Raw genomic sequence first — 14939 nt, forward strand, 5'->3', positions numbered from 1 at the left:
CATTGTAAGGAACACTGAGCATGTCCAGTCATGGGAAATGTTAGGTGACTGGTTTGAATGATTCCTTAGACAGATGGATACCAAAATCCCGTGCAACAAAACACATGGGTTTATCGCGTGGGGACGATCGTGCCTTGTTGCATGTACCGTAAGCTCTAAGATGTTAGCTCGCATCAGCATGCAGTGTACCGGTCAGTGGCATGTTCGTCCAGACTATCGTAGCAGATATTGTTCGGATGTTCAGGCCAACCATTGGCCTTTCTAGTATGCTCAATATTCGTCGATTGATTGGGGCTTCCGCCTCATAACCGAAGCCGAGAAATGTGGACAGCTTCGGGGTGGTATTGAAGGACGGTCTCGAATCCATGCGAGATATCAGCAGCAGCAAAGGAGCCTTGAGCATCGCAGTGATCGCGTGAGGTACGCTGGACCGGTCTCCGCATGTCGACAAAACGAATATGACACTCCGGAGGTCAATTGTGAGATGGTCACAGAAACGCCATTGTCTAGAAAGGTCGCCAGTCGTCGCACCCTGCATGCCAAATTTCAGGTGCCGAACCGGTCATGATTTTTGACAATTGGACCGCCCAGCAACCGCAGCACGACTTTCAGCTATCGCTAAATATGTTGCTCCCATCTATTCTCAATGCCTTACTCAGTTCTACATGACGATGACTGTCATACAACAAAGGACAAGGACAGGCACTACGCTTGGCTGTGCAAGTTGCCTCACTCACACAGCCACAGGTTTCGGCCTCAAATAAGGCAAGGCAACCAGGAAGTGGGGTGTGTTCGTACTTGCTACTTCCTCCAGGATCTCTTTTAGCCAGCCGAAGGATGGATGCCAATATGGACATGCAACACCGTTTGATGAGGTTTGGTTTTTTCGGAGCTGGAAAGTCGTGTCAAAGCCACATTCAGAGCTCAAGTCGAGACTCGTCAGAGGAGAGCTATGGAGTGATAACCTTAATGAGCCTACGGACAAGGATCACGTAGGTGCTAAGTTGGGCAGTATCAAGAGCTTGACGAAGCTTTCATCAGCCCTCTTCGTCGTATGTCACTTTACTTTTAGCAAGAGCCGAAAGGTTTGTTGGTCAAGGTACCGTATATGCAATGCGTACACGATGCCACAGAGTACGTAGTTGGTGGAAGGTCATGCTACTCTTCTATGTTCCACCCATGCCCCAGATCCGCGGTTCTGTTTATCTCTCCTTGCGACCTGTACTGTTTGCATTCTTTCTCCTGCTCGCACCTGTCTACTCCTCCTCTTTCCTAAACAGATTCTGAAACGTCAGCGTAAATCACTCATATACCGCGATGCGGTGCCTCTCTTACCTGTTGGTGGCCTTACTGGCTTTTATATACAGTGCAGCTGCGCAGACAGCCACGGCTAGCTCTTCTCCGGCTTATCATACCGTCGTGGTAGGCTACAACTCGAATCAATTCTCTCCAAACAACTTGACCGCCAATCCTGGAGACGTGGTAGTCTTCCAGTTCATTGCACAGGGCCACACAGTGGTACAGTCCAATTTTGAAGAACCATGCGTTCCAAGAGATGCCTACCATCCGGGCCGCTCGGTATTCTTCAGTGGCTGGTATAACGGCAGTGATGTGGAAAGCAGCCATGTAAGTTGCATCGTCCAGCCTACTGAACCGGAGGCACTAAACAGATGAGTAGAAACCAACGTGGAACTTAACGATCAACGATACAGCCCCCATCTTCTACTACTGCTCACGTTGGAACTCCTGTCTCAAGGAGCACATGATTGGCTCAATCAACCAAAATGCAACCTACTCGCTCCAAGCACAGCTGAACTCGATAAACAGCTCAGACATCATGCTTCAACCTGGCGAAGCCATCCCTGAAGAAGGAGGCACTCCCTCCTCTTCTGCCACGCCTACCCCTCACCACTCTGTCACACTTTCTGGTGGTGCGATCGCCGGTATTGCAGTAGCTGGCGTAGTCGTTCTCGCTCTCGCTTGCGCGCTTTTCTGGTTTGTAGGCCGCCATCGCACATTGAAAGACTCTCTGAAGAGTTCTTCTCAACACTCAGGGGCAGTAGAGAGTTGGGTCAACAGCACCAACCCACCTTCCACAGTCGGTGGCCCCTCTTCCATGCGTCCGCCTTCCTATGGACCAGGTGATGGAGGCTACATGACTCCCATGGACGCACACAAGCATTGGGATTATTCGCAACCGAGACACAGTTATATGCCTATGACACCGCCGATCCAGGAGTTGGGGGTTAGTGAGCCAGTAGAGATGGAAGAGACAGGAAGGGGAAGGACTCGAGAAAGGGAGAGCGAGTAAGTATCCTGCTTTTTGCGTAGAAGTTCGTCAAGGAACACCAGAGGCTGACCACATAAGATTACAGATCGCTGATTCCAAAGTGGTAACATCGGCGCATGTTTATGAGAAGGAGTAATGTGCTGGATGATTGGCTAGAGTTTTGCTTTTCCATTTACATTTACATTGTGTATATTTCATTCTTTAACATATGATATACTCTAAAGTGAAGCACGACGTATACTAGTACATAATCTCAGTCGTGTCGTGGGTAAATACTGTTTCTCGGTTGCGAGCAGGGGCTCCAATGAAGCGATCAACGTAAATGTTGTTTCTTGTTGTGTCGTAGCTTTTGGTATATACTTTTACGTTTATTTTTGCTTTTGTATTTTTTTTTTTTCTCATCGTCGACTCTTGACAAAGCCAACAAGATTTTCAATGACACCTTCGAATGCCTCCTTATCGCCTACAGCGCTTTCCTTCCTCTTCATCCAGTACTCAAGCACCGTGCTAGCATCTTTGATAAGCTCCTCCAGCCTCTTCACGTGTGCCTTTAGCTCTTCATCAGAGTAAGCCTCAGTGGCTGTATCAGTCGTCTTGGCAAGCATTGCTGCTTCGTTGGCGTTGAACTCTGGCGGAGGTGCAGGACCCTTCCGTCCTCCAGTAGAGCTGCTACTACCATTTTGCTTGGCTTTTTCATCCTCTTTCTTCTGTTCTGGCAAGTGGATGTTGGGTAGGACTAATTTCTTTTGTTTGCTGGCGGGCAAAATCTCGTCCAGGTCGACAGGGACACCAAGGGACACCAGGAACAGGCGGCGAATGCGACTGCGGATCCAGTTTGGTGGTTGCAATGGAGGAGGAGCAACAAGTTGAGACCAGAGAGACGCACTACGGTCGGTGAGGATAGGATCAGTAGACAGGGTGGCTGACTTGTCTGTGGATGCAGTTTCTTGGTCGTAAAGTTCAGGGAAAAGTTCAGACATATAGGGCGACATGGCCGACAGTATATCGTCCGAGGTCTGCAGATCCGCGAAATTGAGATTGGGCTGCACGCACGAGATGAGCATATGCTTTCTGCAATTCTGTATTTGGCAGAGCTACTTACAAGGTGTGCTAGAGGCTGCTGTACAGGTTGAGGAGGAGGTACGGGAACGGCGGGCTCTTCTGCTTGTTGGAAGCCATCGTCAAAGTCACCAAAGTCATCCTCATCTCCATCTGCCTGATCTGCGCCGCCTTCTTCAAAGTCGTCAAAGTCGTCACCGAAAGCATCATCGTCGTTGTCGGCATGATTGTTGTTTTGTGTTTGTGGTTGATCGAAGTCGTCAAAGTCGTCTTCGTTTTCCTCTGCTGGTTGTATGGTGGTAGTGTCGGTCTTGGGTTGGTTGGGGAGATCGGATTGGGAGGTCTCTTGGGATTTCTGTGAAATGAGGGTCTCAGAGGAAATCAGGACGTTGGCTTCTTGTTGGTCGAGTTCTGGGCTTGGGGATCGAGATCTGTCATTGGGAGTTGGTGATGCTTTCTTCGTCAAACATGAAGGCTTGGTTTGGGGAAGAGGTCTTGTGAACTCGTGGAATGGAGTACTTACGCTCAAGAGGGGCACTTGACGAGGCAGGGGCCTGCTTGACTTCGTCGGGTTGAGCATCGGCAGTGCGCATCTCGTATGCATCTGTGCCGGGAACATCGCCATGGCTAGGGGCGCTTGGATCGACTTTTTCGACAACAAGATGGGGAACTGGAGTGCCACCAGGAGTCACAGGTCTGTCAGACTCGCTAACCCGTGAAGTGCTGCGGCTTCTGGTGCCGTCGGGGACAATCTCAATCTCGTCAGGTACGGCGTCTTGAGATCTAATGTTGTAGGCTTCAGTGCCGGGAACCTCGCCATGTCTGGGCTCGTCGTCTACTTTCTCAACGCGGGTTACGGGAATGGAAAGAGCACGGTTACGACCGGTGATGGCAGGGGGATATGACGCAGTGCCTTCGGAAGCATCTGAGAAGTGGTCATCGGACTCTTCGGGTTCTGTGGTTGGGTCAGCGATTGATAATTGGCAGAGAAGTTGAAGAGACATACCAGAGATCTTGGGTACGCCCGGCAACTCATGGGCACCAGGATCCTTGAGATTCTCAATGGGCTCTGACGGAGGTTGAAGAGCCATGGTGTGTATGCAGTGTGTAATGTGGAGTGTGGAGAAGGACTGGCAGTCGACGGGGAAGGGCGAAGTGTGAAAGGTGGAGAGACACTGGGTATGAAGAGGAAACAGAATCAGAGATCAAGGACGAGAACAGAGCAGGAAGCGGTCTGGTAGATAAAGTCGGCGCCGCCAAATAACGCGCAGTCCGCAGCAGCTCTCGACCGATGAGTGACGTGGAGTGCGGGTCCTGGGGCTGAGCAGCAGTCAGGGAAAGAACGACCGCATGTTTGCTTTGTTTGTTGAAGAAAGTGCTTCTGCGTCCAAGCGTCGCGTCTCTGCGTGTTGCTTGGAAGGTCAAAGAGAGCTTCACATTCACGCCAGCTACCCATTGCGACTGCCTTTTTCCATTGCTCCTTCTCGACCACGTTAGTCGCCTTACCAACAGTTTCCCATATCGCTCCGTCCGACTTCCGCGACTCAGATTGCCAGAGCACTACCTTAGAACGCGCCCTCGACGGGTTCATCACCCCGATTGATTTCACCTCGCCATGTCCTTCAACTTCGGCTCCAATACTTCGTCAGGAAGCACTCCTTCCCTCTTCGGCACCGCTGCAAACAAGGACGCGACCTCCACCGGCGGTGGTCTCTTTGGAAATGCAAACAAGACTCCTGCAACCACTGGCTCCATCTTTGGCAATGCTACTTCTAGCACTGGTCAAACAACAAGCGCTTTCGGCGCAGCTTCTCCTTCTTCACAGACTCCCACCACTTCTGGTTTCAGCTTTGGTGCTAAGCCTCCCGCGTCTGGCAGCAACCCTACAACTCCAGGTGTCGCTCCTGCTAGCAATCCTTTCGGTGGTGCTGCTGCTTCTACCGGAGGTCTGTCTTTTGGCAACAATTCGACCACCCCTGCTACCACAAACAAGCCCTTGTTCTCCACAACACCTGCTGGCCCACCCCCGACTCAGTCGACCGGCGGAGGTATCTTTGGCGGCAAGCCCCTCTCTTTTGGCAAGCCTGAAGAAAAGGCTGCAGAAGCTCCCAAGTCTGCCCCAGCTTTCGGCGCTCCTCTAGGTGGTGCCGCTAACACTAACGCATTTGGATCATTTGGAAAGAAGGCCGACGACAACTCTGCCGCTCCTTCACTGTTCGGCCAGAAACCTGCAGAGGTTGCTGCTCCTGCAAACAAGCCCATGTTCAACCTTGGTGGTGCTTCTTCATCAACCCCTCAGTCTGCCCCTGCTACCACGCCCGCTTTCTCTTTGGGCGGCAACTCCTCAAAACCAGCCTTCTCGCTCGGTGGAAACACATCACAAACCCCTGCGTCTACTCAGCCCGCATCCTCTGCTGCAACACCTGCACCTTCGCTCTTTGGTGGGCTAAAGGGAGGCGGCCCCACCACTTCTGCTGAAACCCCTGCTACTACCGCTACATCAACATCTGGTCTGTTTGGTGCCAAGAAGGACGATGCTACTGACAAGCCCGCCGCACCTACTGGAAACTTGTTTGGCGGTCTGAACCAGAACAAGGACGCAGCCGATAAGCCTGCTTCTTCACCCTCGCTCTTTGGTGCAACTGGTCAGAAACAGGACGAGGCCGCTAAGCCTCCTGCTTCTACAGGCAATCTGTTCGGTGGTTTGGGCGGTGCTAAGAAGGATGATGCTGCAAAGCCCGCTGCCCCCACTGGCAACCTCTTTGGCAATCTGGGCGGCCAGAAGAAGGACGATGCTGCAGCCACTCCTGCTTCCACAACCACTACCTCAGGATCGACTCCTGCTTTCTCACTTGGATCAAAGCCTGCCGAGTCTAGCACACCTGCCTCGACTGGCGGTTCCGCTTTCAGTCTCAAGCCAGCTGCAGGCGGCTCTGGAGGAAGTGGTGGAAATGGTGGTGCCCCTCCCGCTGCTGCTGCAGCAACACCAGCTGCCGGCTCTACCAATGGTACTGGCAGCAACAGCACTGGAGCAGTTGGTAGCAGCACCACAAACGCGTCAACTTCAGGACCTGCACCCCCTGCCACATCGCGCTTAAACTCCAAGTCCCTCGACGAAATCATCACACTCTGGACTACATCCCTTTCATCGCATCAAAAGCAATTCTCAAACCTAGCTACCAAGATTGGATCCTGGGACCGCATGTTGGTCGAAAACAGTGACAAGATCAGCAAGTTGTACAGCCGCACCTTCCAGGCTGAGCGCGATACTGCTGAGGTAGAGCGTCAGCTTACCTCTGTCGAAGGCCAACAAGAAGAACTCAGCCACTGGCTTGATCACTACGAGCGTGTCTTGAATGACATGGCTGCCAAGGCTGGCGGTGTTGACAGTGGTGTTGATGCTGAACGCGAGAGAACGTATGTACATTCCGACATCTTGAAATATCACAAAGCTGACCATCGAAATAGCTACCAAACCGCTGAGCGCTGCTCTGCTCGTCTGACCACAATGTCTCACGACTTGACCTCGATGATCGACGACATCAACCTTGCATCAACCAACCTCTCTAAGTCGTCCAAGACCGCCGAGTCAGATCCTCTTTCTCAGATCGTCCGCGTGCTCAACGCACATCTTGGTCAACTGCAACAAATCGATGCTGGTGCTGAACAACTCAGACAAAAGGTGGAAAGTGCACAGAAGGAGGTCCGCGGCTTTGGCGGCAGAGGAGCTTCCGATGAGGGTGTTGAAGGTTTCATGAGAAGTTTGAGGAGATGAGAGATCAATGTACGTGGAGTTCCACATGAGTATGGACTAAGAAGATTCGTTTGCAGATAAGGAGGGATAGGAAAAGATGTTTTATGCACGGCGTTGATAGGATATCAATCGGTCTCCCAGGAGATGTGAGATGCACACGACATCTCTAGAAGGAAAGACCTCGAGAAGGTCAATGAAAACAAGTTTCGAAGCGCGTACAATGTGTCGACTTCCCGCAGTCAATTAGTGTGATACTGATGGCGATTTATCGATATGCTTTGTGGTGAGTTCAATGCTCCAAAGGTCCGTCCCTGTGCTCATCTGCCTGTTTTGGGGCTAGAAGGAGCTTTGCGAATGTACAACGACACTCTACGGTGCACAGAAGTATGCTATGATGAGGTCCTCTCTGGCGGCCTTGTTCGAGCAGAACTGTCTTCAATCATAAGAAGCAGCCTCCTGCTATGCAAAGCTCGAAACAAGATAGCTATGCGGATGTACAGTACTATCAGAACCATACCTATAGAGACACTCTCGTATGACGAGCTTTCTATGGATGATACCTCATTTTCGAATCTTCGCAGCCATACTGTGATGATGCTAACCAGACGGAGAGTATATGATGGTGATTCGTTGCTTCATTTGCTATCTGCGAATATAGTATAGTACAGTGCGGCCACTCCAAGCCAACTGAGATTGTCAGGCGTGTCATCAAGTCCGTTTTTTCCTTTAGTTCCACCCTTTCTTCTTGTCTAAGCTTCCTCTGTCTCAGGCTTGAGGTCCTGTGTTTCGCCCTCCTTCTTCAAGTTCTCTTTCAATGCAGCAGCGTAGTTCTCGGGCTCGGAACCAGATTCGGCAGCATCAGTGTGGTCGTCGACGTTATCGGCGCCAGTGGCCTGCTTGTTCTTGTTCTTCTTGTTTCTCTTCTTCTTTTGCTTCTTGGAGGGCGATGCGTCGACCGACTCAGGAGCGCTGTCCTTAGCAGGCTCGCTGGTCTCCTGCTTCACTCTTTGCTTCAGCTCGTCAAGGTCATCAGCTGCCTCTTCCTTGACTTGCTTGGCATCCTTCTTGGTAGGTGTCATTTTACGCTCGAAACTCTCGACACGGTCGCTAACAGGTCGAGAAGGGCGAGGAAGTTTGCCTTTGCCATCCTTAAGGGCTTGGAGATCCTTCTTGACTTCTTCTGGCAGGTGGCCAAGCTTATCCTCGAGTTTCTTCTCGGCGGCCTTCAAGTCCTCGGGCAGGTGACCAAGCTTCTTCTCGATTCTCTTTTCGGCAGCTGCAAGGTCCTCTGGGAGGTGGCTGAGCTTCTTCTCGACTGCCTTGCCAGCGTGTTCGACCTCGCGGTTGGTTCCATGTGCAGCATCCTTGGTGGCGCGGCTGACAGAGTGACGCTTGCTTCTCGATTTGCTTGAGCCACTGCGGAACAAATAGGCCTTAACAAAGAAACGAACGAAGAGAATGGTCAAGGGGAAAAGGTAAAGAAGGTTCAACCACACGGCGAAACTCTGACCAGTAGTGTCAATGCAGTCGATGGTGGTGTAGTCGGTTCTGTAGCGCGTCTCTTCGTGATACTTCTGGATCGCTTCCTGTGCCTTCTCCATGATGATGTTTCCTTGCTTGTCGCGAACGTTTTCGGCGACACCTTCGTCACCAGCAGCACGAAGAAGAATACGGCGAAGGATAGCACCGTAGGTCTCGGCTGGAACGGCTGAGACAACGCTAGAAGCGGTGGAAGAAGCCTTTGCCATAGCCGATGAAATAGGATGGAAGATGCTGTATGCAGTCGCAATGGGAATGTCATACTTGACAAACAGGTGGAGTGCGGCGTAAGATGCGCCGAACAAGAATTGAGTGATCTGCATGGTAGTCAAAGTGCGCTTCAGAGAATTAGGAACGCGAACGTTGATGGCAGAGAGCGTGAAATAAGTGTACTGTAGTGCTATTAGCTTTGAGTTTCCAAGCTGACCTGTTGCCTCTACGTGTGCTAAGACTGTCACAACTTCGAAGTTGACGCTTTCCCGCCGCGAGGTACAGGGATTCTTATGCTATCGAAATGCACAATGTTATCCACGAAGGAGTGTAGCCCAGAGAGAGCAAACTCTCTGAGCTACCTCAATGGATATGCTCCTGATCGGATAGCAACTGTGCACTTCTATAGCTTACTATAATCCCATACCTCACAGCGGGAGAAGGCTCAATAGCGAAATTGTGAGTCTTCGGCGTGAGGTATTTGTGTTCACTTACCATGAGAGTATGGATGAAAGAGTTGATAAAGACAAACATCCAAATAGGAGGTGACATGTAGCGGATACCAGCCCACATGCACAGTATGGCGCCTGCGTGGTGGTAGGTCTGCAGGGTAGCGCTTCTCTTGCCCTTTGCGACAATAATGGCCGTGTCAATAACCTCATAGAACTTGGACAGGTAGAAGAACCAGCCCCAGAATGCAAGACCCTCGTTCCACAAGCGACCAACATCGGTAGTGTCGGGAGTACCTTCTGGCAGCAACTTGATCATGGCATTCTGGGTCTGCCAGAGGTTGGAGGTTGCATTGTAGTAAACAGCATCGCCTAGACCACGAGGGCCGTTGATCTTGCACAGAGAATCGGCGACACCAGCCAGACCAGCGCTGTTATCAAGACCAGGCCAGGTCGCGTTGATAGCACGGCACATGGCATAGAAGGTGACACCGGAGTAGACAGCCAAGAAGACGTTGTGCAGAACGACGAAGAACTTGAAAACGCGAGTTTTGCTAATGGCCCATGGCTTGTTTCCCTGGCGTCTGTTGTATGCGTTGATCAAGAGGACAGTGATGACATAGGTCGAGGCGATGGTAATGGGGACTTTTACGTCCAATGCGCGGTTAAAGACATCAAAGTCGATGGGAAACGGGGACTTCCATGTGGCCTCGTCAGATGGCGGAGGGAGAGCAGCTGGTAGATCGTCTGGCGGGAATTTGAAGAGCGATCGGTGTGGGAGCGTGAAATGTATCGAGGGGCCGGACATGGTGGGTGGTGGTGTTGCGCGCGCGACGCGATAAGTCAACGGAGTTGTGGTGAGAAAGGCGATAGTGTTGTTGGAATTATGCGCACAGCATGGCCTGAGATCTGCTAGAGTATACTCGAGCTCGATGGGTGTGAGTGTGTAAAGAGAAGATCAAGAGGGCGCGTGTCGCGTGGAAACCGAGGGAAGCTCTCCAACTTTTTGAGCACAACGTCACTGTGATCGCCCAGCCACCTTCCGTCTCTGTCGAGCTGCCATACCTGATCAGGTAACGCTTGCGATTCTTCCTCGCTTTCCTCGCTCCCCTACTCGAGTATTACAATATGTAAATGCTATAACAATACATAATACTATTTGAAAACAGCCGTTGTCCACTTAGAGACGACATGTCATCGGCTTTCTGTGGACACATCTCTGCTCTTGGACACAACTGTGCGTTTTGACAGCCTACTTCTTGCTCTCTGCTAGACTTGGGAGCACGATTGTCACAGCACACGCACGGTGAAAGTCCACATTCCTTTGCCAATCTCTTGAAATATGATCATAACATTTCATAACACATTACTACTGTTGTACCTCGGCTCTTTTTAGAAGCTCTGCTTGGGAGCTTGGCCCTTCTCATCTCCACTGCCGTACTTGTTGACTGGTGTCTTGGCTGCGTTCTTGTCTTTGGCAAAGTGCTCAACCTCGGGTGAGTCCATCAACTTGACAACGTTGTCTGCTTGCCACTTCTTGAACGAAAAACTAAAGTGAGTCATGTTAGCATGATTGCATGACTTGAGGTGGATCCAGGACACTGTGCACGACCGCGCTTGACGATTGAGCTCACTGCAACCGCTATTCTGGCTATGTTCCTTGCGAACACGAATCTCAGGATGAGCGATTCCAGAGAGCAAAAAAGCACCAGCGTTGGTCGTGTTGATGTCTGCTATTCAACGTACCCTAAGCCCTCGTGCGAGTAGTCCTTGTCGTTTGCCTGGTCCTTGTGGTACTTGACTTGAATAAAGTCCGAGTCCACAGTGTCGGGGTCGAGAGACAAGGAGACGAGTGCGTTGATGGTGGCGGTCTTGGGAATAACCTTGAACGTCCATGACTGTATCTGTTAGCAATGATCCGCAATATGGAGTCATCTCTAGCTTACCTGCTCGTTCTTGAACTGGATCAAGTCTCTGTCGTTCTTGATAATCTCGTAGCGTTCGTTCTTGCTGGCCTTAAACAGCTTGGGAAGAGCGAACCATTGTCCGGCCATCTTGTAGCGGTCGTTGGCGTAGACAAACTGGTCATCATAAACACAGTCTGGGGTGTAACGCTCCACACGTCTAACAGTAGGCTCGCAGCTGTAAAGAGCGATAATGTCGTCAATCAGAGCCTGACGTTGAGGGCTGAGCTTGATGGACTTTGAGGGGTCGGGAGTGTAGTCCTCAGATGTCGAAGTCTGGCGAACTTCAAACTCCTCTCCTGGCTTGCTAGACATGTTTGCGGTTTGTTTGTAGATTGTGGATGTGGGACGGATGAAGGAGGTCTTAGGAAGACTGGTGATTGTTCTGCGTGCGATAGGTTGAAGGTGTGTAAGAAGCATTGCGACAGCGAGAATGGTTCAACATAAATTTATTGGAACTTGAGGCTCTGAGCTATTATTCTTCCTTCTACTGGCCATCCTTTGAGTCGTGACGTAGATCGTCCACTTAAGAACAGTCGCATATGCCATTTTACCCAATATGCGTCGAGATCTCAGTCGATGATGCTAACACAAGCTCTAAATGCTCCTGAACTGCTCCTGTGATCAAACGAAGAGGGGCAACGCAAAAGGCGGAAGACGCGTAGAAACGACTATGATGCTTTGTGATGTAACCAAAGTGATCGCTTAGAGTTGCTGCCATCGTTGCTCGGAGTTATGCTAGCCCGAGCAGGGTGATACGCTTAACCACTGCTCAGACGAATATATACGATATATTGGGCATCAGATTGGCTTTCTAGGTCGTCTGTATCAGATCTTGTGAGTCTAGGGCATCTCTATAATGTGTTAGAGAAGATTGGACTACATGCTGTGTGTAGTTGGGAGTATATTCGCATGTTCAGCAAAGTGACAAGCATTTTCGACAATCATTCAGCACAATCATATTGTTTTTGATCACAACCAAGGGCAACTCACATGTACTTTGAATTTCGAGCTATCATCACCAACACAGCAAGCAGATAAATGGTCAGTTTATTATGTAACAAGGAGGCAATAGCGGCTGATGGACATACTGTCAGTGTTTGTTCACTGGAGGTGCACGGGAACACCGCCTTGTCCGCAGTATATATTTTAGACCCACGTAGAAATTTACATCAAGCCTCGATAGTATAACGGCTAGTACGAAGGTCTCATATCGGTCATCGAAATGACCAAGCATGGCTTGGGTAATCCTTAGATGGGAGTTCGATTCTCCCTCGAGGCATTCTTTTTTATAGTTTTGCACTTCTTCCCAACTCCACGGATGACGCAGAGCCGCACTTCGCTTCCATTCAGTTGTGTTTCATCTGTGTTTTTGCGCACGGCACGAACCAATCGGCTCTCTGTCAGTGTGTGCAATGATCTGCCGGAAATGAGCTCAATCACCAAGCGCCATGAAAACCGCGACCGAAGGATCCATACTCGTAGGCCGATGTTCATCAATCGACCAGCGCCGTCTAGACATTCGATAGAAGGTCAACAAAATTTCGTGTTAATATGTCGTGCAGCTCTTGTCAATGAGTCAAGTAATCAAGCGGAAGGCTTCCATCAGACCGCAATCTCATCCTTGCCCAACAAGTTACTCGTCTGAGGCCCCCGTCGTTCATGTCATCGGGATTTCGACGCAGACTGCGCAACAGCTCAGACAGCACGGGTTCGGTTCTACTTCCAGACCATCTTCCTTAAATCTATGAAACCTGAATTGACGTGCCAGAACTGCAGCGTCGAGTGGCCGACCCACAGCAAGCTTGTTTAAGGTTGTTTCGTGTATACAAGCCCTAGACGAGACGTGATCTCGGATCCTCAGGCTTCAACCCTTCCTTATTGATCTGCTTCGTATTAGATGTTAGGTTATGTGGTAGGTTCTTTCCATATAATCCCCTCTTTTCCTTCTTCTGAGACATTATTCTGCAACACCATCTTCTTCGCAAAATATCAGTCCTTCTTTTGCTAGTAGCCAGTCTACACCACACTCGTTCCAAATTCTCTTCTACAAGGTCTGCGACCATCAATAAACACCCTTTTCGTCATTTTCGAATTTGAAGCAATCAAAACATCATGTACTCTATCAAGTCCATTGCTCTGCTGGCTCTGGCCACCGGTTTTGCCAGCGTGGCCAGCGCTGCCCAGACTGGTAAGACCACCCGCTACTGGTAAGTCCACATCGATAGTGTACACGATATAGATCTTCATGGCGAAGATCAGAGCATACATGCTGGGCGGTAGAGGTAACCACCCTTGTAATCCCGTGCTGACTTCGGTTTCAGGGATTGCTGCAAGGGCTCTTGCGCATGGCCTGGCAAGGCAGATGTCTCGGCTCCTATTACCACCTGCGACAAGAACGACAACCCTTTGACTGATGCCAACACTGCCTCCGCCTGTGACGGTGGCTCTGCATACATGTGCTCTGACCAGTCCCCTTGGGCCGTTTCTGATGACCTTGCTTACGGTTTCGCTGCCGCAAACATTGCCGGCGGCTCAGAGGAGAGTTGGTGCTGCTCTTGCTACAAGTAAGTCATACTTGCTTATTCTAAAAATTAATGTGATTAACCACATGAAGGCTCACTTTCACTACTACCTCCATTGCTGGCAAGACCATGATTGTCCAGGCTACCAACACTGGCGGTGACCTCGGCAGCAACCAGTTCGACCTTGCCATTCCCGGCGGCGGTGTCGGTATCTTCAACGCCTGCACTGACGAGTGGAACGCTCCCGCCTCCGGCTGGGGTGCTCAGTACGGCGGTATCAGCACCAACACATGCAGTGCCTTCCCCAAGGCCCTGCAACCTGGCTGTGGCTTCCGCTTTGACTGGTTCGAGAATGCCGACAACCCTGAGATGGAGTTTGAGCGTGTTGAGTGTCCTGCTGCTATCACCGCAAAGAGTGGATGCAAGAGAGCCGATGATGGCACTCAGGCCTACCCATCTATTGTCTCGGCTGCCGCTGCTTCTTCGTCATCGCCTGTTGCTGCTTCTTCCTCTTCTGCTGCTCAGAAGGTCGCTGCTACACCCTCATCGAGCGAGGCTGCTGTCTCGTCCGCTTCAACTGCTGCTGCTGCCGTCGAGTCTTCTGCTGCTGCCTACTCCTCTGCTGCCACTGTTGAGTCGTCCGCTGCAGCATACACATCCGCCGCTGCCGTCGAGTCGTCATCCTCCTCTGCCACTTCTGTTGAGGCCACCAGCGCTGCTGCACCTTCAGCTTCTTCCAGCTCCGACGATGCAAACTGCAACGTTCAATACGTCTACGAGTACGACATTTAGAATGCCTTTGCACCTGTAACTTGCAAAAGATGATTTGACTCGCTTCTCTGTTTGAGGCTGTAGTCGATAGATGGCACAGTCTCTTCTTGTATTTACCTTCTTGCATGGCTGTATATTTGTATGAATATCTTTTTCCAGAATTCGCTTGCTTGAGATCTCCATGTCACAATGTCACGATCAGACGCATCTGCCACTAGAGTTATACGGCGACACTCTAGCCATTGGAATGTATAGAAGCTTCGTAAACCAGAAGTGCTTCGCATCACGACAGTGCATGTCCCAATTGTCATAAAGATCGTCACAAGAAGATAGGAAAGATGGATGATCACTGCGGGGTTTCGGATGCCCCGCCTGGCA

The 14939-nt window shown here is 50.7% G+C and overlaps 6 protein-coding genes across 6 annotated transcripts; 3 read left to right on the top strand and 3 right to left on the bottom strand.

Annotated features, from left to right (window-relative positions):
* Nucleotides 1-1317: 1317 nt before the first annotated feature.
* On the top strand, nucleotides 1318-2311 carry M437DRAFT_55190 (uncharacterized protein; the record flags this gene model as incomplete). The annotated part of the gene is made up of 2 exons (XM_041022820.1): nucleotides 1318-1611; nucleotides 1679-2311. 2 exons carry the CDS (start codon nucleotides 1318-1320, stop codon nucleotides 2309-2311), a joined length of 927 nt encoding a protein of 308 aa, XP_040877187.1.
* Nucleotides 2312-2688: 377 nt separating this feature from the next.
* Nucleotides 2689-4353, bottom strand: M437DRAFT_55106 (uncharacterized protein; the record flags this gene model as incomplete). The annotated part of the gene is made up of 3 exons (XM_041022808.1): nucleotides 2689-3333; nucleotides 3417-3694; nucleotides 3873-4353. The coding sequence occupies 3 exons, from the start codon at nucleotides 4351-4353 to the stop codon at nucleotides 2689-2691; spliced, it is 1404 nt and encodes a 467-aa protein (XP_040877188.1).
* A 611-nt stretch (nucleotides 4354-4964) lies between these two features.
* On the top strand, nucleotides 4965-7124 carry M437DRAFT_87003 (uncharacterized protein; the record flags this gene model as incomplete). The annotated part of the gene is made up of 2 exons (XM_041028571.1): nucleotides 4965-6766; nucleotides 6818-7124. The coding sequence occupies 2 exons, from the start codon at nucleotides 4965-4967 to the stop codon at nucleotides 7122-7124; spliced, it is 2109 nt and encodes a 702-aa protein (XP_040877189.1).
* Nucleotides 7125-8398: 1274 nt separating this feature from the next.
* On the bottom strand, nucleotides 8399-10112 carry M437DRAFT_14056 (uncharacterized protein; the record flags this gene model as incomplete). The annotated part of the gene is made up of 2 exons (XM_041018744.1): nucleotides 8399-9034; nucleotides 9348-10112. Coding segments are annotated over 2 exons (1401 nt in total), but the record flags the coding sequence as incomplete, so codon positions are not given.
* Nucleotides 10113-10693: 581 nt separating this feature from the next.
* M437DRAFT_77602 (uncharacterized protein) lies at nucleotides 10694-11580 on the bottom strand (the record flags this gene model as incomplete). The annotated part of the gene is made up of 3 exons (XM_041026839.1): nucleotides 10694-10850; nucleotides 11048-11199; nucleotides 11248-11580. The coding sequence occupies 3 exons, from the start codon at nucleotides 11578-11580 to the stop codon at nucleotides 10694-10696; spliced, it is 642 nt and encodes a 213-aa protein (XP_040877191.1).
* A 1800-nt stretch (nucleotides 11581-13380) lies between these two features.
* On the top strand, nucleotides 13381-14582 carry M437DRAFT_55064 (uncharacterized protein; the record flags this gene model as incomplete). Its single annotated transcript, XM_041022800.1, has 3 exons — nucleotides 13381-13475; nucleotides 13590-13832; nucleotides 13883-14582. The coding sequence occupies 3 exons, from the start codon at nucleotides 13381-13383 to the stop codon at nucleotides 14580-14582; spliced, it is 1038 nt and encodes a 345-aa protein (XP_040877192.1).
* Nucleotides 14583-14939: the final 357 nt, after the last annotated feature.

Source organism: Aureobasidium melanogenum, assembly GCF_000721775.1.
Source record: "Aureobasidium melanogenum CBS 110374 unplaced genomic scaffold scaffold_21, whole genome shotgun sequence".
Classification (NCBI taxonomy): Eukaryota; Fungi; Ascomycota; class Dothideomycetes; order Dothideales; family Saccotheciaceae; genus Aureobasidium; species Aureobasidium melanogenum.